Source organism: Lutra lutra, chromosome 5, assembly GCF_902655055.1.
Source record: "Lutra lutra chromosome 5, mLutLut1.2, whole genome shotgun sequence".
NCBI classification, from domain to species: Eukaryota; Metazoa; Chordata; class Mammalia; order Carnivora; family Mustelidae; genus Lutra; species Lutra lutra.
In genome coordinates, this window is record NC_062282.1 from 63,773,287 (window position 1) to 63,799,162 (window position 25,876).

General features: G+C 41.5%; 2 protein-coding genes across 8 annotated transcripts in view; both read left to right on the forward strand.

Moving 5' to 3' along the window:
• CPEB4 (cytoplasmic polyadenylation element binding protein 4) overlaps positions 1–7,975 on the forward strand; it is a 63,729-nt gene extending 55,754 nt beyond the window's left edge. For all 3 annotated transcript variants that reach the window (XM_047729541.1, XM_047729542.1, XM_047729543.1), the window contains 2 exons: positions 901–1,082; positions 3,533–7,975. In XM_047729541.1, coding sequence (XP_047585497.1) covers positions 901–1,082; positions 3,533–3,760 — 410 coding nt within the window. In that variant the 3' untranslated portion in view covers positions 3,761–7,975. The remainder of the gene's footprint in view (positions 1–900; positions 1,083–3,532) is intronic.
• A 16,979-nt stretch (positions 7,976–24,954) lies between these two features.
• Positions 24,955–25,876, forward strand: part of LOC125100527 (neuronal vesicle trafficking-associated protein 2) — a 91,556-nt gene continuing 90,634 nt past the window's right edge. For 3 of the 5 annotated variants that reach the window (XM_047730759.1, XM_047730760.1, XM_047730758.1), the window contains exon 1: positions 24,955–25,322. In XM_047730759.1, the coding sequence (XP_047586715.1) occupies positions 25,046–25,322 (277 nt within the window). In that variant the 5' untranslated portion in view covers positions 24,955–25,045. The remainder of the gene's footprint in view (positions 25,323–25,876) is intronic. The other 2 variants (XM_047730757.1, XM_047730756.1) reach the window with 2 other exon arrangements.

Below are 25,876 nucleotides of genomic sequence, written 5' to 3' on the forward strand. Positions count from 1 at the left end.
AGATTTTATGTCAAGAATTTTAGGGTTTGTTTCCCATGGCCTCATTTGCTTACCAGTTCTTTACTGAGCTCCGGAATATAGTAGGGTTCTCTAGCAGCAGTGTATTGTGTTTTTAAGAGTAGTATTTACAGGTGAAATTTCATCCCTAATGTAAAGTAAAATGAGACTTATTGGTATAAGTTAGAAAAAGAACATAAAATGAACAAGAATGCAGTTTAAAATTGTAACATTTCTGGAGAACATGATACATTCATCATTTCAGGTTTTAACATAAAAAATTGGTGAATAGCTAGACTCTAGGGAAAGGTAACAAGGATTTGATGGAAATCAACTAGAAGGACCTCCAGACAAGGTCTGTCAATCCATTTTCTAGCGTTCACATGATTGTTTATATTAAGTAATACATTATTAACTGTAAATATATGGTGGCAACATGGTATAAAGCAGACAGACCAGGGTGCCAAGCCCAGCACTATCACTTAACCATCTGTGGCTCGATATCCCCAGGAAATTACTACCTACTTCCTAGGGTTGTTGTGAAAATTAAAAGAGAACATATGTGAGGGTTGCCGGAGGGGGGGAAGGGTGGGAAGGATGGGGTGGGTGGGTGATGGACACTGGGGAGGGTGTGTGCTATGGTGAGCGCTGGGAATTGTGTAAGACTGGTGAATCAGAGACCTATACCCTGGAAACCAATAATACATCATATGTTAATAAAAAAAGAACATATGTGAAGCACCCAGTAGAGCCCCTGCCCTTACTTAAAAGATTAATGATTGATTTATTAATTATTGTAAGAACGTGAGCTCAGAATATAGATGAACTGCTTTAGATGAAACCTTTGGTGAACTAGATGGATTTTCCTGATTTCAATAACATCTTTGCTCCTGTCTCATTTAGTGGAGCTTGCCATGATAATGGATCGTCTGTATGGAGGTGTGTGCTATGCTGGGATTGATACCGACCCTGAGTTGAAATACCCAAAAGGAGCTGGGCGAGTCGCATTCTCTAATCAACAGAGTTACATAGCTGCTATCAGTGCCCGCTTTGTTCAGCTGCAGCATGGAGAGATAGATAAACGGGTAAGTCCTAGATATATTTTAAAGATTTCTAGGAATGGCCGTCAGTGTGTCATTACCAAGATTGGAATGGGGGGATTTTATGTGACAGTAAAATTAGCAGCTGACAGTATGTCTCTATAACCAATTAGGTGTGTGCTTTGTAATACATCTAAGGATTCCTACAAATTTTTTCTAGCCCTTAGTGTTTTGTGTAGCCTAACACAACACTGTATCAATTTACTCGGTGCAATTTAATCTCCTAAACTAGCACCTCTATTCATTAATTTATTCGGTTAGTCAATCGTTCAGTAAATATCATTATATCAAGTACAAACATCAATGCCCTTGAGATCTCCTGACCTTTTTTTAAAAATCATGAATACCTCAATAAGCCCTATTTTTCCAGTGCACTAGGTAACAAATCACTGAATGAATTCACATGTAGGGCCGCATATCTTTGAAATATTTCATTATAACAGTTTAAGTAGAAGAAATCATCTTTTTATTTGTAGTGTATTCTACCACCTGAAATTAGGTAGTAATCAGCATTATTTTTAGCACTTTAAATTCCTCTTTGTTGGTTAAGCTTCTGAATTAAAAAGCTGGAGAAAACCTCAGAGATAGTATCCTCCTCTGTTTTCTGAGGTACTGTATTTGAAACTCTGTATTCCATTATCCATCTTATTTCTTTGCATTCATAGATTTATTTCTTATCTTCATGTTTCATGCTTTCAGCAAATGTTTTAGCCCCTAGGACAAGAAGTCCCTGTCCTCAGTTTATGTTCTGATAGATGTAACTGTATCCTATACCAAAACTACTCAAAGTGTGGCCAGAGTATTGACTGCCAGCAGCAAATGGTTACTAGCTTGTGGTGAGATAGGAATTTACACCAGAATGTGAATCAGCTACATTAGTAAGCATAATGTTTAGTTCAGCTGACTCTTTTTTTTTTTTTTTCCTCCCCATAGAAAGACCCTCTTGATGAAAGAAGCAATACGTTGATTTATATTCTGGTATCAGCTTCTTATTTCATGGGAGACTGGCACTTTCATTAGGACTGACTTGATCAACACTCTGAGGCATTGTGCTCAAAAAAGTCTTTTTTGATTGATTGTATTGTGCTGTTCTCAATTCATTATGTAGAAACTATCAAGTCAATAGTGGTTTACATTTATTGCTTATGTTTCATTTCATGAGTATTCTACTTCAGTGTCAGTGTAAAATATAAGATGATAGTGGATATCATAGTATATTGTGAATCTTTAAAAAGAAAGGTCTAGATTCTATTATAAACACAGGAAGAGGGCGAGACAAGTTGCATATACATTAACAAGCCCACTTGTTTTTTGTTCACACTAAAAAATATCTACATCCACGTATGCAGTGTCTTCTGCCTCGCTGCTTCATCCCAACAAAGGTGTCAGAAGTGTAATGTAAGGTTAGTCATCGGAAATGCAGACTTCATTTGTATTCCTCTGCGATCAGATCTTTGACCAGTGTTCTTGCCACTCCTTCGATGTTAGGGAATGGCCTCAGGGCCAGAAGGCTGATGTTCTAGTTTCGTCTGCTCTTCCTGTCTTCTTGTCACTCGTCTTCTTTAGTTCATGGCTAACCTTTGTCAGGATTCCTTGACAAGAGCTGGATGGCACCAGAGGTAGTGATGACCTGGTATAAGGGAATTTAACCATGAGTCTCTCCAAAACTAAAAATAGCCAGCTCTTTTCTCACTGGTGAATTAATAGCCAGGTTATTTTTAATGCTTGAGAGACTCCAGTGACAGGTTGGCCTACTGAACACTGGAACAGACCCAGTTTTATAAATCCACCTCTGACTTTTAGATGAAAGTCAACCATTCTCACTGACAAACAACCGAGCAGGGTTTTAGATGGTGAATCCTATGGCTGCATCTTGTTTTCTCAGAGTTTTGAGTTTGTGATTATAACCCAAGATGTGTACACTGTAAATAGAAACCCTGACCCAGGCTTTATTACAACTTAGAAGTTTCTGACGCAGAAGCCAGAGATCTTCCCTCTGATGTGACTATTGAAGTGCTGTTTTGTGGAACTGGGAAGCTCTTAGTTGGTTTGTTTAAATTATATTTCCACGTATGACAAAAATCCAGATCCACTAGTTAAAGTGACAGTTTGTGTCTATAAATAATCACATGTGGGTTTAATCTCATAATGTTCTAAACAGTTGGCTTCTCTTTTTTATTTCTGGTAGAATCCCACTGTCCTTTGAAAAGTGGCTGTTTAATTAGACAGAAATGTAAAATGATGGGCACGAAAGCCTTGCCAGGTTCTTAGAAGATGGATTATCGCAATTTCAATAGAAGAATTACTGACTCTTGTTTTGCAGCACCCTGGCATACGTTCACTCAGATAGTAGATGGAAATGTGCACACCGTAGTCAGAGTTGCCTGGGCCATTCGCTAAAAATGTAAACTTGTTTCTTTTCTTTCTGATTGCAGGTGGAAGTTAAGCCATATGTCTTGGATGATCAGCTGTGTGATGAATGTCAGGGGGCCCGTTGTGGGGGAAAATTTGCTCCATTTTTCTGTGCTAATGTTACCTGTCTGCAGTATTACTGTGAATATTGCTGGGCTGCTATTCATTCTCGTGCTGGCAGGGAATTCCACAAGCCCCTGGTGAAGGAAGGCGGTGACCGTCCGCGACATATTTCATTCCGCTGGAACTAAAGGGTAACTACAGTGCTCATTTTCAGGCCCCAGAATAAGTGCACTCTTCTGTTAATTCCGACCCCTTCCTCAACCTCTTCACGCTGGCATGTCCTTTTGTAGCAGCCCGTAACTTAACAGTAGTATAATGAAAAGAATGACCTATGATATAGGTGTTGTGTAGATTCTTGTGCCACTGAAAACAATATGTAAGAACTCCTTTTCATATTGCCATCGTGTTGCATGGAAGTTTTGTTCTCTTGTTTTGCTGGAGACCAAGAGGATCCAAACTTCCTGTAACATTTTCTTAGAGGAGAAAGAGAAATATTAAAAGAGAAATGAAACAATAGAGTATTTTGGGTTTTTAATTAAATTATTGTTAATAATAGAACATATAAGAATACTTTTTATTAAAATGAACCATGCACCAATAACACTATCAGTCTGTCCTGACAGTTTTTCCCCCAGAGAAGTGCTTTTGCCCTTCCCTTCCTCCCTTCCTTCCTTCTTTCCTTCCTTCCCTCTCTTTTTTCCATCCCCCTTTTTTATTCATTTAACAGCAGTGGAGGAAGTTAACAATTATTAACAGGAAAGAGCATGTTAAAGCAAACACAAATGCATGAGCAAGATTGAAGCAGCATTAGAACAAATTGTAAAGGGTTTAGAGGCCGAATAGAATTTCATGACGCCTCAGAGTTACTACCGCATCAGAAAAAAAATAGTAAAGTAGGCAGAGCTAGGTTTATTTTCTTTTCAACCATTTTTAAAACTTTAGAATGTAAAAATTGGGTAAATTTACTACTGAGGGGAGTGCACTTACTTATTTTTAAACTTCTTTATCTGGTCACAGCCCCAGGAAACCTACCAAAGCTAGAATTAACGACAACTGGTGGGAAAACTAGCATTTCCTCTCCTGAAGAACAAATGTATAAATTTTATTTTTGATGTTATATAATAACTCTATATCCTAATTTACTAACACTCATCAGGTGTCAGCCTTTGCTCTCCATTTTGACGTTAGAAAAACAAGACAGAACAGATCTAGAGATACCTCAAGGATATCATTTTTGATTTTGTGTTAGAGTACAATTGTAGCCAAAACTGGAAAATGAAAACCAATATACAAATTGGCTGCTGATTGGCTTACTTTTAGATTTTAAAGTTACTTTGGGTATCCTGTAATTTAGTTGTAACATAGAAAATGAAAAAAAAAGTTAAAAAAAAAGTTAAGTAGTTGCAAAGTGTTTTGCACTGTTGAACTAAGTAACTGTGTAAATCTGTGCAAAGGTACGTATGTTTATCTTACTCTTCCTATAAAATAAAATAACATTACCGTTTCAGAACTTAGCATGGGACATAGTCAGTGTTTGAAGTGCCAACTTCATCAAGTAATGCATGCTTTATTATAAATAAAATTCTAGCTTTGAAAGGCGTTATTATGTGTTGAACAGTATGCTTCAGGGGTAAATTTAAAATAGTCTCTTGAAGCCCTGGTCATGGAAGTAACTTTTATTTTAATCGACATTCTCTTATCAAATGCCCTACCCACCATTAAAAGGATTATTACCAGTGTGCAAAACGTTAAAACACAAAAATCAAAATCTAATGTCAATCTTGCTAGTTGTGCTACCTAACAGTACCATCTTGGATCCTTCAAAACCAAAGACTTGCCCCAGCACTACGGTGGAACCACCTGGCTGATGACCCCTACCGATTATCGTTAGGAAAAGCAGTCCTTTATTTTTAATACAGGCTTTAATGAAGTATATACCTGTTAAGTTCCAAAGGTCAAAATGGAGGCATATGCTGTCTAATGGTCAAACATAGAAAGGGAGCTGCTTTTAAAGAATTCCCTGCAAATATTGAAAGCAGTCATGCGAATGGAGGGTGCTCTTGTGTAGCTGGTCAGGGACTTTTTTTTCTTTTCTCCTGAACTACATAATTCTAATCGAAATGTTCATTTGCCTCTTTTTATTCTTTTAAATGCTTGTAGGTGGCTTGGGGTGTGCTATTGTGCTGTTCCTACTCAGTAAACAGGTGTGATGAGTTAACAAGAAATAACACTGTTTGAGAACTAGCTTTGAATAATAATTTTTCCCTTTGTACATGACCTGCTGAATTTCGGTACAGTGTTTTTGTAGCTAACTTATTTTGTCATGCACATAATGTATATTTGTTATGCACTACTTTTGTATATCTTGTTTTTCCAACAGTGAACATTTTTAGGCACACTTTTCACTGACGGGATATCTCTTTATGCAATACCTCAATTTTTCATATTGCAAAGAGTAGCTTTTTGTACTTTTATTACTGAGAGATCTTCATATACTTCATTTTTTAATATAAATAATTTTAATAAATTTTATTTTCTTATATTCTGCTTTTTATACATTTCAGTGCTCTGCATACATTTTAAATTATGAATGTTGTGCACTGGCAATGCTATTTTAGAGTCTGCAGAGAAGAGAAAGCATGTTGCTTAAACATCCTTCCCCAGCACCAGCTATTGGTGTACCTATAATTTAAGAAATAGTTTATGTAAAGTCACAAATTAATGAAAAAAATTCGCATGAAAATGACAGATAACACTGTAGTTCCTAAAAAGAAAAAAAAAAAATTAAATGCATAAGCATAGGGTAGAAATTTAAAATAACAAAATTGTCTACAGCTTCTTACTAAGTTTTTCAAATTATTCATAACGCAGACATTCTTGGTGAATGTTTAGCCATTTTTAATATTAATAAATTGATGTTAAGTGTTTGATTCAGAGATGTCTGCTCTTTTAATTATATATAAAGAAAAAAAATAGCCTGCCGTGGGACAGGTGTGTAATGTTAGTATGCATGACTAATGTAAGAAATTGTTATTCTACTAATATTTACTTGTGATTGTGTGACAAGCGTGTTTACAGATTATTTGGTTACACTTCAATTTACAGGGCATAAACAATTATTATCTATTACTCTGAACTTTATTGATTACATGTCCTTCAGATTACATGGGATTGTAGTTGGGAGTTACCATGTAACTCAAAACATAATTAACATGTAATTAGTTTACAGACTTTAGAGTATCACTGCAATTTACCAAGCATGTAGTTCTAGCGCACTAGCATGGCACCAGCCATGTACTTACAATGTAGTTACAGAGTAATTACATGGTTATTTTTGCAATGTAAAATAAAGTGTTTCTGATTATTTTCTATGTAAAGGAACCCTCTCCCTTCCCCTTCTGGTCCCCACGCTTTGGTATAATATATATACTTCTCCATACACAGACCTCTGCAGAATGCAAAATAAAACTTGCAGTGAATGAATTTAGCATTTTATGAGAGTGCTGTTGGAAAGACTTGATAATTCACCCCTTTTGTTTTGAAGAGTTGAATCTTCTGTTAAAAGGTGATTTAAAACTTGAATGTGATGAATTGTGGCAAGTTAACTTCAAGTTATGTGCAATACTTATTTCAAACTTTTGAAAGATCTTTGCAGTGTAATTCTTTGTTTTTAATTGCAGACATTTAAAAATGTCATTTTCTACTGTTAAGAGTAATCCTCTTTCTTGCTGGTGTTTCTAAAGAAAAGAATCAGAAATCAATCTTTCTACTAATGTAAATTTGAGATTATTTTTAAAAATGGAATAAAAGAGGTTTTGGTCATTTGCTTTATTTTATTATCTTATTTTAAAGCTACTGTGATTGATAGCATTGTAAGAATTGGGACAATATTGTATTCAACTGTTTTATTTTTTATATTTTTAAAATTTAAAGTATAATTAGTTTTTATAATTTTCATCAGATTTTTGTTATATTTTTTGGAAGTGAAACTTTTAGCAAGTGGGTGTCTAGTTTTTACTAATCCCTAATGTTTTTTTCCCCAGTGTATTGCTCATATTATCAGAAGGAAAAGTTATTTAAGTATGTCAGTTAATTGTACTACTTGGCTGAATTTCCATATAGTTTTTACTGTGTATGGGGAGGTTGTAGTATTTATTATAGCATTTTAAATAAGGGTAATTCATTTTTTATTAAAGTCATTTTCACGTTAAGTTCCTATTTTTGTATGTTCTACTCTTAAGTTATATAACACAGTTCCTTTTTTAAAAGAGTTCATTTGTTGAAGTGCTAGTGGAAAATTAATGTTATTAAATAGTTTGCAAATGACTATTTATACCAGTATGCATATAATTTTTAAATATTTGTAATGTGAGATGTTGAATGAATAAAACTTTTAACTCAGCTTTCTTTTAATATACTTCTTTATTGTGAACATAAGTAGATTGTGCTTCCATGATTAGGAATGTATCATTTTAAAAGTACTAGGTGTATACTCTTGGGCCAAGGCAGAACAAACTGATATGAAAATGTGTCCAGTCATATAAGTACTAGTGGCAAGTGTGCATTGCTTACATAAGTTTGTAAGTATTGGTGGGTTGTTGTCTTTGATCTGCACTATTTGGTCACATACTGCCCTGCAGAAATTTTTTTTTTTTTTTTTTTTTTTGTAGCCTTCAGTACATGTGTGTGAGGCCTCAGTCAGGATCTAAGCTAAAGGCAAGACACCTGCTTAACGCCAGATGTCCAGCAAAAGTAAGGGAACATGCGTCTTCATAGAGAAGGTCACTATCTGGAGGTTTAGTTTGTGGTCTTTGCTAATGAAGAGCCTTGATTTTTGGCCATTGTAGAAGAGGATCATGGTTAGCAAGCCTTGACTTTCAACACATTGACTTTCAGTGCTTAACTGACTTGAGCCAGTTGCTAACATAGGGTATGGCCTCTGGGATAATAATCTCTATAGCACGAGAACTGAAAGTGTTATCTTTGATTTGGTCCATTCATCATGTGGACTACCGGGTCTGTGATGTATTAGTGTTTACATTTTAAACTGCATTTTCAAACTTTAACTTAATGATTTATTATGACATAAAGTATGACATGGAGGATATTCTGTTTTGTCAAATTTGATTCTGTTCTTTCACACCTCGAGTATAGTATTCTTAAGCCTGGAAGAAGCATTCTCCTCCTTAGACAAATGGACTGTAGAGGTCTTTTGCTTCTAAATTGTTTTTTCCCCAATATACCTCTGCAAACTGTAGGGAGTGCCTGAGGGCTGAAACAGCAGCCCATGAATTCAGTGGAGGACCCCTAAGGAAGACCTGGGGACATTGGACATGTGGGTGCCATTTGGTTGCTACCTTCTATAACATCTCTTGGCATTCTGGGTTCGTTTAGGCATTTGAGGAGAAAACACACACACACACACACACGAGTAGATTGTGTTTCTTTATTTTAGAAGTATTTATTTTAAGCAAGTGCTTATCAGCTATAAATGATGTAACAACTGAATCTTGAAATAATACGTAGGTGCACTACTTTGGTGTTTTAAATCACAGAACAGTGAATCTGAAAAGGGTGTGAGAGGCCATCTAGGCTGTGTTTCCTTATTCCCTGGTAGTTCACCCAAACTTGCCTAAAAAGGAAAGTTCTCCACCCCATTCTTAGCCATTCGTAATAATCGAGTTATTTCATAACCTCTTTTGGTAATGGCTTTGTATTCACATTCAGTTCAAAAGGAAAATAATTTTTTTAGGAATTTTTTTTTTTTAAGTTTGATAAATACTCCCTTAATGTGTGGTCAGAAGTCGTGGGGGAAAGTAAACTCTTGATTTTAAAATTTAAGAACTGTGAAGATGTTAATGAATTAAAAGCATTTAAAGGATAATTCTTTTTTTTTTTTAAAGTATGTAATGATGGAATGAGAAACAAGAAACTCTTAATATTTCACAAATTGTGATCTTCAGAGGACTAAGGTGGTCCTCTATAAGAAAGAGACAAAAAAATAAAGTTCTGTCATTAAGTAAGCTTAGAAAATAAGGTACCCTGTTTTATAGAAAATCAAAATATGCAACTAGCTTGTTAAGGCTTTGAAAGGTTGTACAGTGAAGAAATCTGTTTTTCTTTGTTTAAAGTGTTTCCCCCACCACCACCAAATTACTTTGTCCATAGTCTCTGATTGCAGATAATGTGGGATCCCATGAGACGTACTTGGGATACATTGCTCTACATTTTGGTATGTTTACTGGTATCAGGAAGTCAAAGAATCGCTCTCTGTTTTTTTGTTCTGCAAGGGCTCTTGATCCTGTCCCTCCCTAGTCATACCCAAGGCTGTTGTCATTGTCCACATTTAACTTTACAGGGTTTCGACATAGTTGCCTTGCTTCTAACCCCTGCACCATTTCCAGCTCAGCTCCTTAATTCCCCTCCCTCTGCTCCCAGCTCCAGAAGAGAGACATTGCTTTGCGGAATGAACCATCACCTTGCAAAGCTGTTTGGATCGTGCCATTCCCTGGCTCAGATCAGCCTTTATTTCTCATGAGGGCTAACCCAGGTATACCTTCAGACAAACTGCTTGTTTGAATCTGCCCTTCATGACATGCTTTCTGATCACACATATCCTTTCCCTCCTTGGAAAATTTTCCCTTGCAAATTGTCCCCCTGTACCCCTGCTGATGCTCTGAGAATAGGGACCACCAGCTTTGAATAAACTCTAAGAATTCAGAAAATGAACATTTGTGCCCTACTATGAATTCTTCAGAAGCACCAATGCAACCTCTCTTATTAAAGAACATTTTGCTTTGGCATCCCTGAATCTTGTCGGGATATTTTAAGTTCGAATCTGTTTCTAGTCAGTTTGGGTGTCATTGTTGACTGGCTGGGAAAAAGTATCATAATGTGATTCAGTGTGGTGACCAGAGGTGGAAAAGTACAGTTTGTCTGGAGGAAGTTAAAAATGAACAGTGGCATCCAAATCCAGTGCATGCACCCGCCGCCAGTGCGTTCTATTGGGTATAGTGTGATTAAGTGTCAGAGAAACACTGCTGGTGGGTAGATGGGGGCCTAGAAAGTGGTGAATCAGTGAAGCCAAGCTTGAGCTTTCTTTATCCTCTTCACTGGAGTTCTATTTCAGTAAGCGGGGCTTTGATACCATAAAAAATGTCAATGTGATTAAGCAAATGTCACCATTCTAAAGAGATTATTTTCAGCTCCTCTCTCATCCTGCTTCCAACACCAAAAGAGAGAGAAAAGAACCAAATATACCCGGTGGAAGGGGACGACCCTTCCACCCCCCCGCCCTGCTGCAAACCCTTACTAAGGGCAACACAGGGCATTTAAAATTTGTTCTGAAATGAGTTACCCAAGATGAGAACTGGGGGTATTAAAAATCTGTGAAGCCGCATGAAGGTTTTAGGCAGGGTCCAGTACCGACCAGACTTCCTTAGTTGAATGCATGGAGGCGTCATTCACCTCTCACAGTTGAGGGAAAAGGGAAGCAGCTGCTGTGTTGTTTAACCACTGGTTGAAGATGGGATTCTGAAGACCTGCCCGGGGTGGCGGTGACGTTATGGAATGGCCTCATCTATCAGATGACTCTCAGCTCTCCTGAGAGTTTGGTTTGGTTCTGGAAGAGGAAACCTGTCATTGGTGACCACCTTGGTTGGGCAGGCAGTTACATACATTAGCATAGTTAGCACCCATGTGAGGTACTGAACAGAATACAGATCTCCGGGAAAAGTTGGGTGACCTGCAAGGTTACACAGCTAGTATGTATGTGGTAAAGGCTGGATTCAGCCCCCACCCATCAAACCCCACATTTTTTTCCCTATAAACCTCACTGCTAGGGGAATAGCAATGGACAGGATTTTTTTTCAGTTGGTATTTGCATTTTTTTTTTTTAAGAGCTTATTTATTTGAGAAAGAGGGAGAGTGCTCTGGAGCAGGGGGAAGGGGAGAGGCAGAGGGAGAGGCAGACTCCCTGCTGAGCAGGGAGCCTGAGGCCCACTCAGTCTCAGGACCCTGGGATAATGACCTGAGCCAAAGGCAGACGCTTAACTGACTTGAGCCACCTAGGTGCCCCTTCTGTTTACTTTTAAAACAGAAGCTTCATTCTTAAAACGAATCTGGGTGCTAGGTATCACGTTTAAAAGTATAGAGACAGGAAGATGAAACAAAAGTTGCGGGAGAGAATGGGAGTTTGGATTTTGAGTCCTAACATAAGGCTCCTTGCTTCCAAAGAATTGACTCTTGCTTGAGGGATTCACTCAAGGTCATGGAGTTGGGTAGTGGAGACCAGGTAGGAAGGCCAGATGGAAGCTCTTCTTCCATCATCAAGACTGGATGGCTCTGCCTACCTCTGTGGTTCTGTCTGCCTACTGGCTTCTCTCATGTGTGTGTCTGTGATTCAGCAGCCAGACTCGGTGTACCGATCATTCCAGGAGTAGGGGCAAGGGAGTGGAAGTGTCATTTCTTTGCACTTTGAGGAACTTCTTAATGCATATCTTTTCTCTTTGACCACCAGTGAAAGACAGGTCAGTCTGGGGCAGGAAACAAATAAAAAGGACCATTTTCTCTAGTACTATGAACCCCCAAATCCCAGAACCACAAGCAGTTCTGGGAGGGAGAAGAACAATGACAATTACAACAACAACTGGCAGGGACACATTTACCAAGTGCCAGCCATCTTGCTCGCTAGAGGTGTTTTGTTTCTCTCTCCAACGTCCCACTACTTCATATGATAGGTGCCTTTACGTGGTTGCTTTCAGGTGGCTAAACTTCAGAAAGTTTAGCCCGCAAAACCAGGATTGAAGCCCAGGCACACAGATATTAGGTCCTGTTTTACCTCGGCCCATTTGAGTTTCCACCCAACCAAAGAGGAATTTCATTAAAATTTCACCAAGATGTTATACTGAAAGATACCATTTTACAAATCGAAAAATCATTTGTCTTTATTTTGTCTGACGAGGATGGCTTCAACAATAACATGATAGCTTTTTTTTTTTTTTTTTTTTTTGTGTGTGTGGTAGTTATGTCATCTCCTAAATTGAGAGAACCAAGGAGTGGCACAACCAACCAAATCACATGGGTGCCGAGAAAGGATATCTAACTAGCTAGACGGATGGACGAATGGATGGGTGGATCAGTAGATAGTTAGGCAGATAGACTGACAGATTGACATACATATTAATATATCTATACATCCCATTTTTTGCGGCAGGGGGTGGAATTCAAGGAAAATCCCAGCCAGGAGAAAGGGTTTTATTTCTTCCTATAGAACTATAAGTGAACACATTCTTTATATAGAAATGAAGCCTTCCCTCACGCATCTCATTCTTTGAGATGCTGCAAAGTCGCTGTCATCTTGCAAAGACAGTTCCCGAAATCCAAAAGAGCAGGGAGAGGCTTTCTTACTGCTGAACTTTCCTGGTGAATTTTAAAACAGCACTTGAATATTTTGCTTTGGGACTGAGATGTCAGAATCATTAAAATAGATTTCTGCAGAGAATATATATTTGTATATATTTCCTGGTTTTATATAAATATATATATATGTGTGTGTGTATATATATATATATATATATATATATATATATATATATTTAAAAAGAGAAAGAGAAGTGTTTGCCATTTTTAGAGTTCTGGAGCTCCAGAGTGCAGAGCTTTGATCGTTGCTGCAGCCCAAACAGCTGCTTCTGATCAGATGTGATGCTGTAGAGCCTAGAAGAACCAACTTAGAATGTTTGAACATAGATTTGCAGCAAAATGCCCTTCTGAGGAAAACAGTAAGGCCACAGTCAAATACAGTCGTCAGCAACTTCCTTTTTCTTTGCCACCCAAAGAATTCAAGTCTAACAAAGTCCGAACACAACATTCTAAAATTGGAAGACATAAAATGGGGGACTCAGATTTGGTCCCCTAAGGTGTCCTATTTAAGTCAGAATCAGCAGCCCTCCCTGAGGGGTGTCCCAGGGTCCGAGGAACGAGGGCGGGTGAAGGTGGACAGTAGGGGGAATGGGAAGGACAGGAGGAGAAGGGGAGTGGGACTTAGTTATCAAATACAGTTCTGTGCCAGAAATCAGTAGCATCTCCCTCCATACACAGAGCCAGCAGCTGGGGCCACAACCTTCCACACTGTCTCCTTTCTTTCCCAGAATGAGGAAATTTTGCCATGATGGCAGTAGTCACTAATGATGGCAGAAAATTGGAATCTTTTTTTGGCTTTCATTATGCTTATTTTATAGTACTTTCCCCTCTGAGTAAATAGGGAGGGCGCAGCTCCATGACCTTCAGAAGTGGGGTCTGTGCATGTCTTAATCTATTTCTGATAGCAGTTAGTGCCCTTGGCATATGTTAACTATTACTATGAGCATCCTAACGATTCTTGTTGCTATTACCTGTACACTTACAAAGTGCCGGTCCCTGTGCTGGGTTGGAGGCAGGAGCAGGTTTCAGGGTGACCATGCGTGTGGCTGGCAGAAGTCCTCTGCTGCTGGCATCCTACATCATTTCCCTTCCGTGTCTTCTCTGGGTTCTGCCCCATCCAGCCTGTAAGAGTTGCCATGGTGACGGTGGAAGTGTGGAGGCTTCAGGCCCAGTGCCTGCCTGGGCTGCGCCCTGTTCTTGCTGTCTCCCTTGCTCACTGGGGATGGGATTCCTCCCACAGTGGGAGACCATACACCGCAGCAGAGGGGCAGGTGTCTGGGCTACTGATCTGAACACAAACTCCCAGGGACTGTGCCCTGGAACTCTGGTCAGTTTCAGCTCTGCAGAGTTTCAGATGAGCAGAGAATCTCTTTAGGCCAAGAAGCAGGAAGAGAGAGGTAGAAGCTAGAGATTCAGCCTGGAGGCTGTCAGCTGACAGTTCAATTATACTGCCTTCGAGGAAATCTGATTTTTTAGTTTCTCGGTTATTTCCCTCTGCCTTTATAAATGGCAAAACACAGGCAAAGGTGGACCCAGGCATGGCAAGAGAGAGAAGAAGAGGTGACTTGGATTTTGAAATCAGGGGTCCCTGGGGCTAGGGACATAGTTCTAGGGTGAGACCCCAGGATTTATGTCCCATTGCCACCCCTGGGCGAGTGAATTTGGCTACATTAGGTAACCTCTGAATATGGGTTGTCTCACCAGTCAGAAGGGGCAGAAAATAATATCTCCATCATCAGGTTGCCATAAGGCTTCAATGAGGCCATTGTGGAGACTGTCATCATCACCATTGTTGTCCCAGATCCAGCCACTGCAGGCCACAGCAACCCTGGGAATGTCCCTTCCCCTCTCTTCCTGAGATGCCACACTCGCTGTCTCTGTACAGAGGAGTCAGTGATACCCATCTCCCAGAACTGGGATGAGAACCGAGTCAGGGGAATGCCCCTGGCCTGCCCCACCTCAGCAGAGCCTCCCTGCTGTCACCCCACCTCTCCTCCCCGCAGCCTCCCCCACACCGTGCCATGCGCTCTCTGCTTGCCAGTCATTAGCTGGAGTGGAACACAAATCTGGGTTTGCCAAACCCTTGCCTTGCCAAACCCTCCAACAGACTCCCATGGCCCTGGAGAGAAATCTCCATCTATTTTCTCAAGTCCGTAGGCCCTGCAGTATCTGCCCTGGCCTCCATTCTCCCCCCACCCCCCAACCCTCCTCTCCACTGTGCCCTCCAGCCACACTGTGGCCCTCTCTCTGTCCTCTGACACAAGGCCCCTCTCCTAGGGTAGGGTGTTTATCCCCCTCCCCAGATTGTTTCCTCAGTGAGAAATTCTCAGCCCTGTCTCCCCGACTCAGCTCAACTTCCCTTTCGCCCTGCAGGACTTAGCTTAGATATCACCTCTGAGAAGAACTTCCTGGGTCATTCTTTCTAAAACACCCCCTCTCACCACCCCCCATCACACTTTGTTATTAGAAGCAGTCCTTCTGACTAGTACTTCTTACGATGTGTAATTAGCATTATATATAATTTGTTTACCTGGTTTTCCTGGGTATAGGAGATAAATATTGTCTTAGGCATATTTGGGTCCTCGGGACCAGTCATGCGTGGTGCACATCATAAGTGTTTAATAAATGTTTACTGAACAAGTGACTCACAGGATCCAGACATTAGTTCTCTTTCCTAGACCTGTTCTCAAAACAGCCACTAAAGGATCTATGCCTCAGAAAGGGAAGGGGGAAGGCTGACAGCTAATGGGGCCCCAAGGCTCAGGTATTTTACAAGTAGAATAGAGATCGGAATGCCAGATAAAAGTAGCTGGGAGCCCTGCTGTGCTCGTGGGCACCAAGTTCATCTGGGGATACTGTTCCAGTGCAGGGTCTGATTCTGCGCAGCTGGGGTCCTGAGACTCTACCTTTCTAACAAGCTTTCAAGGGAACCCCACACTGTTGCTTCTCAGACCATGAGGAGAAGCAAGAACTCAGTCCCCATGAAAACCTGTAATTTTTAAACCTTGGAGTACCGAGGACAGGGGGAGCGTAGTGGCTGGGAGAGCAGAACCGGACTGGGTTGTGGGTGCATCTCCGGAACTGGAAGCTGCTGGGACCCAGGAACCAGGGGCCAGGAGGGGAAGAATATCCTCCCAATGCCAGAGCAGACCAACAAGATGGGGTTGAGAGGCTGGAATCTTGTTATTTAGGATGTGCCTTTAGTCCCAGAGAGATATTTCTATCCCAGAATTTTCTCATTTATCCACTCATTTCTTCAGCAAATATCTGCACATTATTTATCCTGAGGATACTGTGGGGACAGGACAGGTAAAGTCTCTGTCCTCTTGGCATGAACATCCTGGAAACGACCTGGATTTTAGACCTCCAATTGTGTGTGTGTGTGTGTGTGTGTGTGTGTGTGTGTGTGTGTGTGAGAGAGAGAGAGAGAGAGAGATAGATAGATAGATAGATAGATAGATAGATAGATTTGGGTAAGTCCTTTGAACTTTAAAGCCCTGGTAAAATGTGATGCCAGGGAGTTGCTGGGGGATAGGCCCTGACAAAGATCATGCATTCTTCTTAGGTACAGAACCACTCATGTGAATTGTGAACTTGCTTTCTGTTAGCCAAAGGTGGAAATCAGCAAAAGAGAATTACATTGAAGGGTTTTCTTGTTCATTCAATCATTCATCCAAGTGTTCGTATTGTTCTGGGCTCTGGGCATATTGTGGGGGCAAAGCCAGCGAAGTCTCTGTCCTGTTGGCATTCACATTTGGAGGGAGAAATCACATAATCAACAAGAAAACACATACATAAACAACAAAGTGTTCTGAGAGTTATGAGGAAAATAAAACTGGATAATTTGGTGAGACTAGAAGTGGGGCTACTTTAATTGGAAGGTTAGAAAAGATATTTCTGACAGCTGAGATTTAAGTCGAGACCCAAGGAATGAGGAAAAAAAAGCCATGGTGAAATCTGAGGGAAAAGTACTTTGAGCAGAAGGAATAGCCCATGCAGGAGTCCTGAGGCAGGACCAACCTTGGCATATTTAGGAAAGGAAGAGCAGGGCGGCTAAACACAGTGACAGGAGGAAGAGTTCATGACATGAGCTCAGAGAGGCCAAAGGGCCAGAGAAGGCAGAGGCCTGTTAGCCACAGTGGAGGCTCTGGGTTTTATTTTAAAGTAGATGGAGAGCTGCTGAAGATTCAGCAGCCACGGGGGGAGGACGGGAACTGATTTAGGATCGCCATGATGGCGTGGAAAAGAGCTTATGGGGAGCAAGAGTGGGAGCAGAAGAAGACTTCAGGAGTGATGGCCATGTGTTTGGGAGTGAGGACGGTGAATGTCGGTAGATGCCGATGGCGTGGGCTAGGATGACGGCAGAACAGAGAGAGGTGGGCACATTAGGGCTGCAGGTTGGAGGCACAGATACAGGAGAATGACCTGGGTTTTGGCAAAATCCCACATGCTGTGCTGTTATTGGAGGAAACACAATTTACCAGGCAATACTAATCCTACTCCCTTGGAACACTGGGGCAAAAGCAAAACCTTCGTGGAAGCACAGGAGGAAACAAGGCAGTTCCAATCCTACCTAGACACACAGAAGCTTCGAAAGGAGGATATCGATTGATTAGAAAGGGAAATTTTTACCCCATTCCGCTCCCTGTCCTTGGATGTCTCATTGAAATTCGTCGCTTGTTTGAAAGGGCACAAGAGATCCATCTTTGACAAGAGCAAGTGGCACTTAGACGGTTTGAGCAGGCTCTAATTCTGATTAAGCATTATTTTAATTTGGAGGGGTTGTATGGAAGGAAGATGAGATAGATGGCTGACACAGACAATGTAATTAATCTTAGAGATGGGCTTAATAACCAGGGGACGAGGCATGTGTGCATGTGTGTGTACATGTGAGAATGTGTGTTGGTTTGGTGGTGGGGAGGCAGCAGCAGAGGGAGGGAATGCTCAATTTTCCTGTGACCAAGTCTAGAGAAGTTCCTCTGCGTTCCCCACAGGGCAGGGTCCTCCCATCCATTCATTCCCCCGGGGCCCTAAGTTCTCTCATTCACAAAGGGCCTGTAAAATGGAGTCAGTTGACATTATCTTGAGATTAAACAATGGCCATAGAGATCCTCTGATGGGTGTGAGAATAGAACCATCATATCCATTTAAGCTTGGGCACCATTATCACAACCTCGTCTGTAACGCATAAAGAATCCAGTCTTAAAAAGGAACACCTATAATTTCTTGAGAAACACATAATTCTGTTATGTTGTATTTTGGGAGTTAAAGCTCTATTTGTTTACAGCAAGCATTTTTAAATATATCATAATTTCTTCATGTGAAAAAATGTACCTTCCCTCATGCTTCCTTCCCCCTGAAATGGAATTGGACTGGGGCCCTTTCTTTCTCAAGAAGCCCTGTGGTTAGCTTTTTGAAAGTTGGGGCTGGCTTAGCAGCAGGGTCAGTTCCAGATCCCCACACTTTATACTCCCAGGAACATGGTGGAAGCGGCAGTAAGGACTTGTCAGAACCAGGGGAGAGTGGAGGAACAGCACTTCAGGCACAGATGAGGTGGGAAGGCCTTTTTCTGACAGTCATCTGCGGCTGTCTCCTTGGGGGACCATATGTCCCCATGCCTACGGCTGGCCAAATGAAATTCATGACTAGGAATATGCATCCGTTGGTTTTTCTCTCAGTTCCTGCAGCTGTTTGACGAAGGGGTGAGGGAGGGAGGAGCAAATCATCTCTTTTGTGGGCTGAGATGACATCTTATACAACTGTTCTCGGTCTTTCTACGCAGCGCCCTCCCCACACCGGCTGCCAGGGCCACTCACTCCACAAGGGCAAAGGGACTGGAAATGCATTTTCTCCAAGTGTTATTTTCAAAAAGCCCAAATGAAAGAGTCGTGGTTTGAATTCAGGCTACTAACTCTTGGTAAAAATAAAAATTGAGTTGTTTTTTGAAGGGTGAGGAAGAGAGATTCTTTTTTATAAGGGAGCTGTGACTGCCACCTGGTGGATGATGTTAGCTGAGCAACTTCCTTCTGTTCGTGGCCTTTTCTAATGTGTCTAATCATTCATTTACTTATTTCTTTACAGTTACAACACATGAGTATGGAATGCCCTGTGTGTGTCAGACACCGTGTTAAGTGCCTGGGGACATGTTGCGGGAACAAAAAGGTCAAGGTCCTTGCTTTCATGTAGCAGCTGTAGGGTTTGTGGCGTGACAATCAAGAAGTAAGCCACTAAATTAGATACTTTCAGATTGCAGTGAAGATAATGTGTAAGGAAGGGACTAGGGACAGGGAGACAGGGACCCAGGGAGGCTGCTCTCAGGAAGGTCCTTTGGGATGAGATCTGAACTCTGAGAAGTTTCTGGCTTTGTGAACTCCTTGCACCTGCTAGGCTCTCCTGACATCCCCCCTTGTCCTGTCAGTGGCCATCCCCACTGACTGCTAGTGGAGCACTGGGTGGGCTGCAGGGGACAGGGGAAGCAAGAGTGAAATCCGTGTTTGTTGCATGTGGGTGGGCCAAAATATGCCCATGAAGTACAGCAGCCTTGGTCTCCTCTGTTCCCTGCATCTGCCCCATTCCTGCTGTGGCCAGAGGGCACTACTTTGTATCAGATCCATTGTTTCTCCTGCCAATAAAATCATCAAACACTGGATTAAAGAGGAGAAATAAACCTGTTCAAAAGGACTGGAGAGCTTGGGCTGAAGTGAGAGGACCTCAAGGGGTCAAGATTCCAGGGACAAGAAAAGCTCTAAGATGGCTCTACACCATAGCTTTCCTCCACCCACAGATGCTGCCCAGTGTACGAGTGGTAGCCTAGGGTTCAGGGTTACCCAAGGAGGCCTTACTAAATGCCCTAGGCTTTAAGCTGGGATACCTGAGGAAAGCGGATTAGATAGTATTGAAAAGAGGAGTAGTGGATTGGCTTACAATTGAGTAGAAAAGAACTGGACAGAAGCATCTAGGGAAACAAGGACAGAAACCACAGAAAAGAGCAAAAGAGATAAACGGAGCAGAGTAAAAAGATTTAACATGTAGTGGGGTCACAGGAAAAGGGAAAGAATGAAACAGAAGCAATACCAGAAGAAAGAATAGCCTAGAATTGATCAAATCTGATATATATCAAAGCACACATTCAAGAAGCAGGATAGATGCAAAGACCATCATACTGAGTCATTTCATGATGAAACTGCTAAAAAACAAAGACAAAAAGAAAACCTGAAAAGCAAGCAGAGGGAAAAGATGTGTTACTTTTAAAGGGGCAGTAATATGACTTACAGTTGACTTCTCAAAGGATATAGAAATTGTGAAACAATGGAATTTCTTCAAACTGCTGAAAGAAAATGGCTGGCAGCCTTGAATTTGATTCCCAGCAAAATGTTCTTTAAATATTGTTACAAAAAGACACATCAGAGAAACAAGTACTAAGTGAATTCATCACCACTACAACACACTGATGTAAAATGTAAAGGTTGTCCTCTAGGTAGGGGGATGATAATCCCATTTGGAAAAATGGATATGTAGGAATGAATAAAAACACAATGGAGATGGTAAATACATCCAAAATCAGTAAATCAAAATGAATACTGACTGTTTAAAACAGTAATAAAATTAATGTCTCACGATGCTTAAAATACATTGTAGAATTACCAAAATAATCTATGTGCTGCTTACAACAGATATTATAAACACAAGAAGGAAGAATGGTTGAAAGTAAAATAATGAAAAAGACATACCATGAAACAAAAACCACCAGAATATATGCCAAGAAGTATCATTAGCAATAAAGAGAAACTTTTCATAAAAATCAAAGGGTCAAGTTACCAGGAGATATAACAATTCTAAATGTGTAGACACCTATTAGCAGTTAAAGATATACTAAGCAAATATTGACAGAACTAAAAGAACAAATAAAAATTCAGAGCTATTGAGGCGCCTGGGTGGCTCAGTGGGTTAAGCCGCTGCCTTCGGCTCAGGTCATGATCTCAGAGTCCTGGGATCAAGCCCCACATTGGGCTTTCTGCTCAGCAGGGAGCCTGCTTCCTCCTCTCTCTCTGCCTGCCTCTCTGCCTGCTTGTGATCTCTCTCTGTCAAATAAATAAATAAAAAATCTTAAAAAAAAATTCAGAGCTATAGAGGATGATCGTCAGCACACCTCTGTCAGTAACTGATAGAACAGTCTGACCTAATTTAGTTGAAAGTATAACCTAGATAAAAAGAAATCAACAAGATACATTAATTAAGAAACGTAGATAAGACACTTCACAGATTTGATCAAATTGGCATATATAGAACACTGGCCCCAACAATTACAGCATATACATATTTTTCAATTGCACACAGTTAGTTCCCAAAAGTAGAACATATGCTGCATTCTAATGCAAGTCTCAGAAAATTTCAAAGGACTGAAATTCATTCAGAGTGTGGTCACTGACCACTATGTAATTAAGCTAAAAATAAATAACAAAGTTGAAAAGCTCCCAAAAGTTTGGAAATGAAACAGTATGCTTATACACAATCCACAGGCCTAAAAAATTACAATTAAAATATTTTGAATTGAATAATGAAAATTTCACGTATAAAACTTGTGGCATGCAGCTAAAGCTATGCTCAGAGGAAAATGTATAGCTTTACATACCTGCATTAGAAAAAAAAGGTCTCAACATCAATGATTTAAATATTTATCTTAGGATGTTATAAAGAGAATTAGTGAATAATAGAGGGAATTGACAAAGTCAAAAGTTGATTCTTTGAACTGATTAATAAAATTGGTAACCTACTGTTGAGAACAAATCAGATAAAAAGCGTACATAAGTTATCAATATCAGGAATGAAAAGGGAGATATCCCAATGCTCCTAGAGACATTAAGGAGATAAACGAAGGAATATTTGAACAATTTTTGTTACTGAGTTTTAAATGATAGAAGGAACGAACAAATCCTAGAAGAACACAGTTTACTAAACTGACCCAAAAAGAAATAGAAAATCTGAATAATCCTATAACAACTAAAGACATTCTTACAAAGAAAACCCCATGCCCAGATGTCTTCATCAGTAAGTACTATCAAATACATAAGAAGTTGTAAGCCATTCTCTCTCATGAACATAGAAGTGAAAAGTCTAAAGAAAACAATCTTGAAAAATCATATTTAGAGGTATAGCAATCATATAGTATGATATTATGTCACAAGTAAGTAGGATTTATCCCAGGCAGAGGGTTGGTTTAACATTAGGATTTGATCAGTGCAATTCATCACATTTACAGAATAAGGGAGTAAAATTATATAGTCATCTCAATAGATTATAGCTAAAGTACTGGATAAAATTTAACACCAAACTGAACTCAAAATAGAAGGAAACTACCTTAATCTGATAAATATTATAAAAAACAAATTTACAGCAAATATTATACTTAATAATAAAACACTAAAACTTCCCTTTGAGATCGGAAATAAGACAAGGATATTTACTATCATCATTTGTATTCACAAATTATATTGGAGATTTTAGCCAAAGTGGACTGGATATCCATATAAAAAATAATTAATCTTGACTCTCTACATCATACTACTCATAAAAATCAATTCCAGGTGAATTAAATATTTAAATGTGAAGATAAAACAATAAAGCTTCTAGAAGATAACAGGAGAATATCCAGGAATACACAAAGATTTGTTAAACCAAATTCATAAAGTATAATTCTAAAGAAAAATATTGATATATTGGACTACTTTATTTATTTATAAGATTTTATTTATTTATTTGACAGAGTGACACACAGTGAGAGGGAACACAAGCAGGGGGAGTGGGAGAGGGAGAAGCAGACTTCCCACTGAGCAGGGAGTCCAATGTGGGGCTACATCCCAGGACCCCGGGACCATGACCTGAGCCAAGGTCAGTTGCTTAACCAACTGAGCCACCCAGGTGCACCTAGACAAGAGATTTAAACACAAAGGATGATATCCAAATAGACAATAAGCCCAACTTCCTAAGTCATTAAGGAAATGCAAATTATAAGAAAGCAATACCACAGTGTGTCGGTCAATTTTATATGTCAAATTGCCTTGGCCACAGTACCCAGATATTTGGTCCAACATTACTGTAGATGTTTCTGCAAAGGTATTTCTTGATGACATTAACATTTAGATGGGTAGACTTTGAATACAGCAGATTACCCTCCATAGTATGGTTGGACCTCATCCAATCACTTGAAGGACTTAATAGAAAAAGAATGACCTCTCTTGAAGAAGGGGGAATTCTGCCAGCAGATGGTCTGCAGACTTGAACTGCAACATCAACTCTTCCCTGGTTCTTCAACCTGCTGCCTATCCTGAAGATTTTGGACTTGGCAGCCTCCATATAAGCCAATTCCTTAAAACCTCTCCCTCCCTCTCCACACATACACACACCCCCACTCACCCACATCTTTATTGGCTCTCTTTCTCTGGAAAGCCCTAATACACATATCCATCACAAGGGCTAAAATGAAAACCACTGACAAGGCCAAGTGGTGTTGAACACGTGCAGTAACTGGAATTCACGTGCTTTGCTAGCAGAAGTGGAAATTTGTACGACCCCTTCAGGTACCTGTTTGTCAGTGGCTACCAAAGCTGAACCTGTGAATACCCTAAGCAATTCCACACTAAAGCACATACCTGCTAATATATGCTCATCAAAAGATATACATTAATGTTCCCAGCAGCACTATTCATGATGGCCTCAGACTGGAGACAACCAAATGTCCATCAACAGCGGAATAGATGAATGAATGGCATTATAATCAAATGATGTAGAAACTCATGTAATAACTTGTACCTCACAAACATAGCTTGAGTGAAGGAAGTCGAACCGTGGGCAAACCTCACTGATGCTGTTTGAATCGGAAGAAAGCAAAGGGATTGGACCTGGGCAACGACATGATGAGCTTTGGCAGTGCACCATTTCTTCACCTGGGTGGATCTTACATGGATATATTTAGGGTGTGAAAATTCATCCATCTGTATAGTGATCAGTGCACTTTTCTGCACATATTGATAATTCAATCAAAAAGATTCATTTTAAGAAAATATGTCTCTGTCACTGCCTGTTTGAGGCAAGTTATTCATTTTGGAGCCTCAGTTCCTCTGCTGTAAAATGCTGCATGGATTTAAAAGGATGGTCTATGGGAAAACCATCCGTAAAGTATAAATGTAAAGATATTGCCACATACACTTCATAGGGTATGTACTCATAAAGGTGACATGAAAGTTAAGTCTAAGGGAACTCTCTCTGTGTGCCAGATGCCCAACACGCCTTATTTTGATTTAACAACCCAATTACCCTGAATTTACTTCTGAGGAAACTGGAAGCTTAGAGAAGAAAAGTAGCCTGCCCAAATAATCCAGCTGGAAACCATGATAGGCCTCAAGTGGGTGTGAGTAAGAAGCTGGCCTCAGGCCGATGGCCCAGCACAACATATACCAGGGTCCCGCTGGAACGCTCTGGCAGCAAAAAGGTGCTATCTCCTCTCCCCTCCCCAGACCCCCAACTTCATTGACTGACACTCCACGTTGGTCAAATCCAGGCTCAGCCGCTCACTCTGAAACCTTCCTCATACCCAGCCACGGGGAGGGGTGTCCCAATGGCCTGCTCCCTTTCCTCCCACCCTCTTCTTGGTTCAGCTCATTTCTTCAAAGGGCTGTGCCCCATTGTCTGCTCTCTACCCACAGTGATCCCGTTCCCAAACCGCACGGCCACTTTCCAGCTGACTGGTCCACCATCGCCCCAACTGAACGCTTCCCGCTCCCCTGCTGTCTGCTGCGTGGTCAACCCCAGACGCTGTTTGACCCCTGACAGGGCGTCCCTCCTGCCTCGCGCACCCCATTGCCCACGCCCCGCCCACCTACTGCTCACGCCCCACCCCGCGGTCCCGCGGCAGCGCGCGCCCCTCCCCTCCGCACGTGCACCATGGCCCCGCCCCCGCCGGGGGTTCCGGGCAGTCCGCAGGCGTCTCTGCGTCCCGGCGGTACGCTTCGCGGGTCCTGAGGAAACTCCGCGGCTGTTCCGCTTCCAGGGCGGCGATGGCGGCGGGCGGCCGGGAGCCCGAGCGGGACGTGGCGCGCTTCGTTTACGTGACACGCTTCGGCTCGTACCGGTGCGGCGGTGTGTTGCAGCTGGGCAGCCGCCGGGCTCAGGGCCGCGGGAGTACCGGGCGCGGGGTCGGCTGCAGCCCTGAGGAGCCGTGGGCGGCGGCCCCAGCCGGGGCGGAGCTGGCCCCCGGCCCTAGGTCCCGGACCCCGGCTGCTTCCCCTCCGGCGTCGAGCGCGCGGACCTGTCCCCAGCCGGCGGCGCGAGCAGGTGGCCCCTAGGGGGCGGCGGACGGGCGGGCGGGAGCGAGCCTCTGTCTCACAGCGGTGGGCGCCTCAGCCTCCCGTCAGCGTTCTGTCAGCCTTCCGGCTCAGCCTCGGTAATCCCGCGCCACCCGCGGCTTGGGGGCCGCGGGCGGCCACTCTCGCCTTCCCGTCAGCCCGGCGGCGTGTGCGGGGCGAAACAGGAGCCCCCCACCTGTCCCTGGCTTTACGCGGGTCCTGGAAAGGGCGCCGAAGAGCACGTGCCGCTCACGTAAGATCCGCCAGACTGACAGGAAGGGTCACTGGATGGAGCCACTTGCGTCCCGCACAATGAGGGGGCCCGTGGCGTGGTTGTTGGTATTCTTAGTGGCCACTGAATTTATATATTAGCTTAAGGAGGACTGACGTCTTTACCAGGCTGAGGCACTTCCTCTCTAAAAATGGGAACGTCTTTCCATTTGTTCAGACTGCTTTTGTGTCTTTTCGGAATGTTCTAGATTTGAAATTTTCTATAGGTTTTGTGTATTTCTTTGTTAAATTTATTCCTAGGTGTTTGATTTT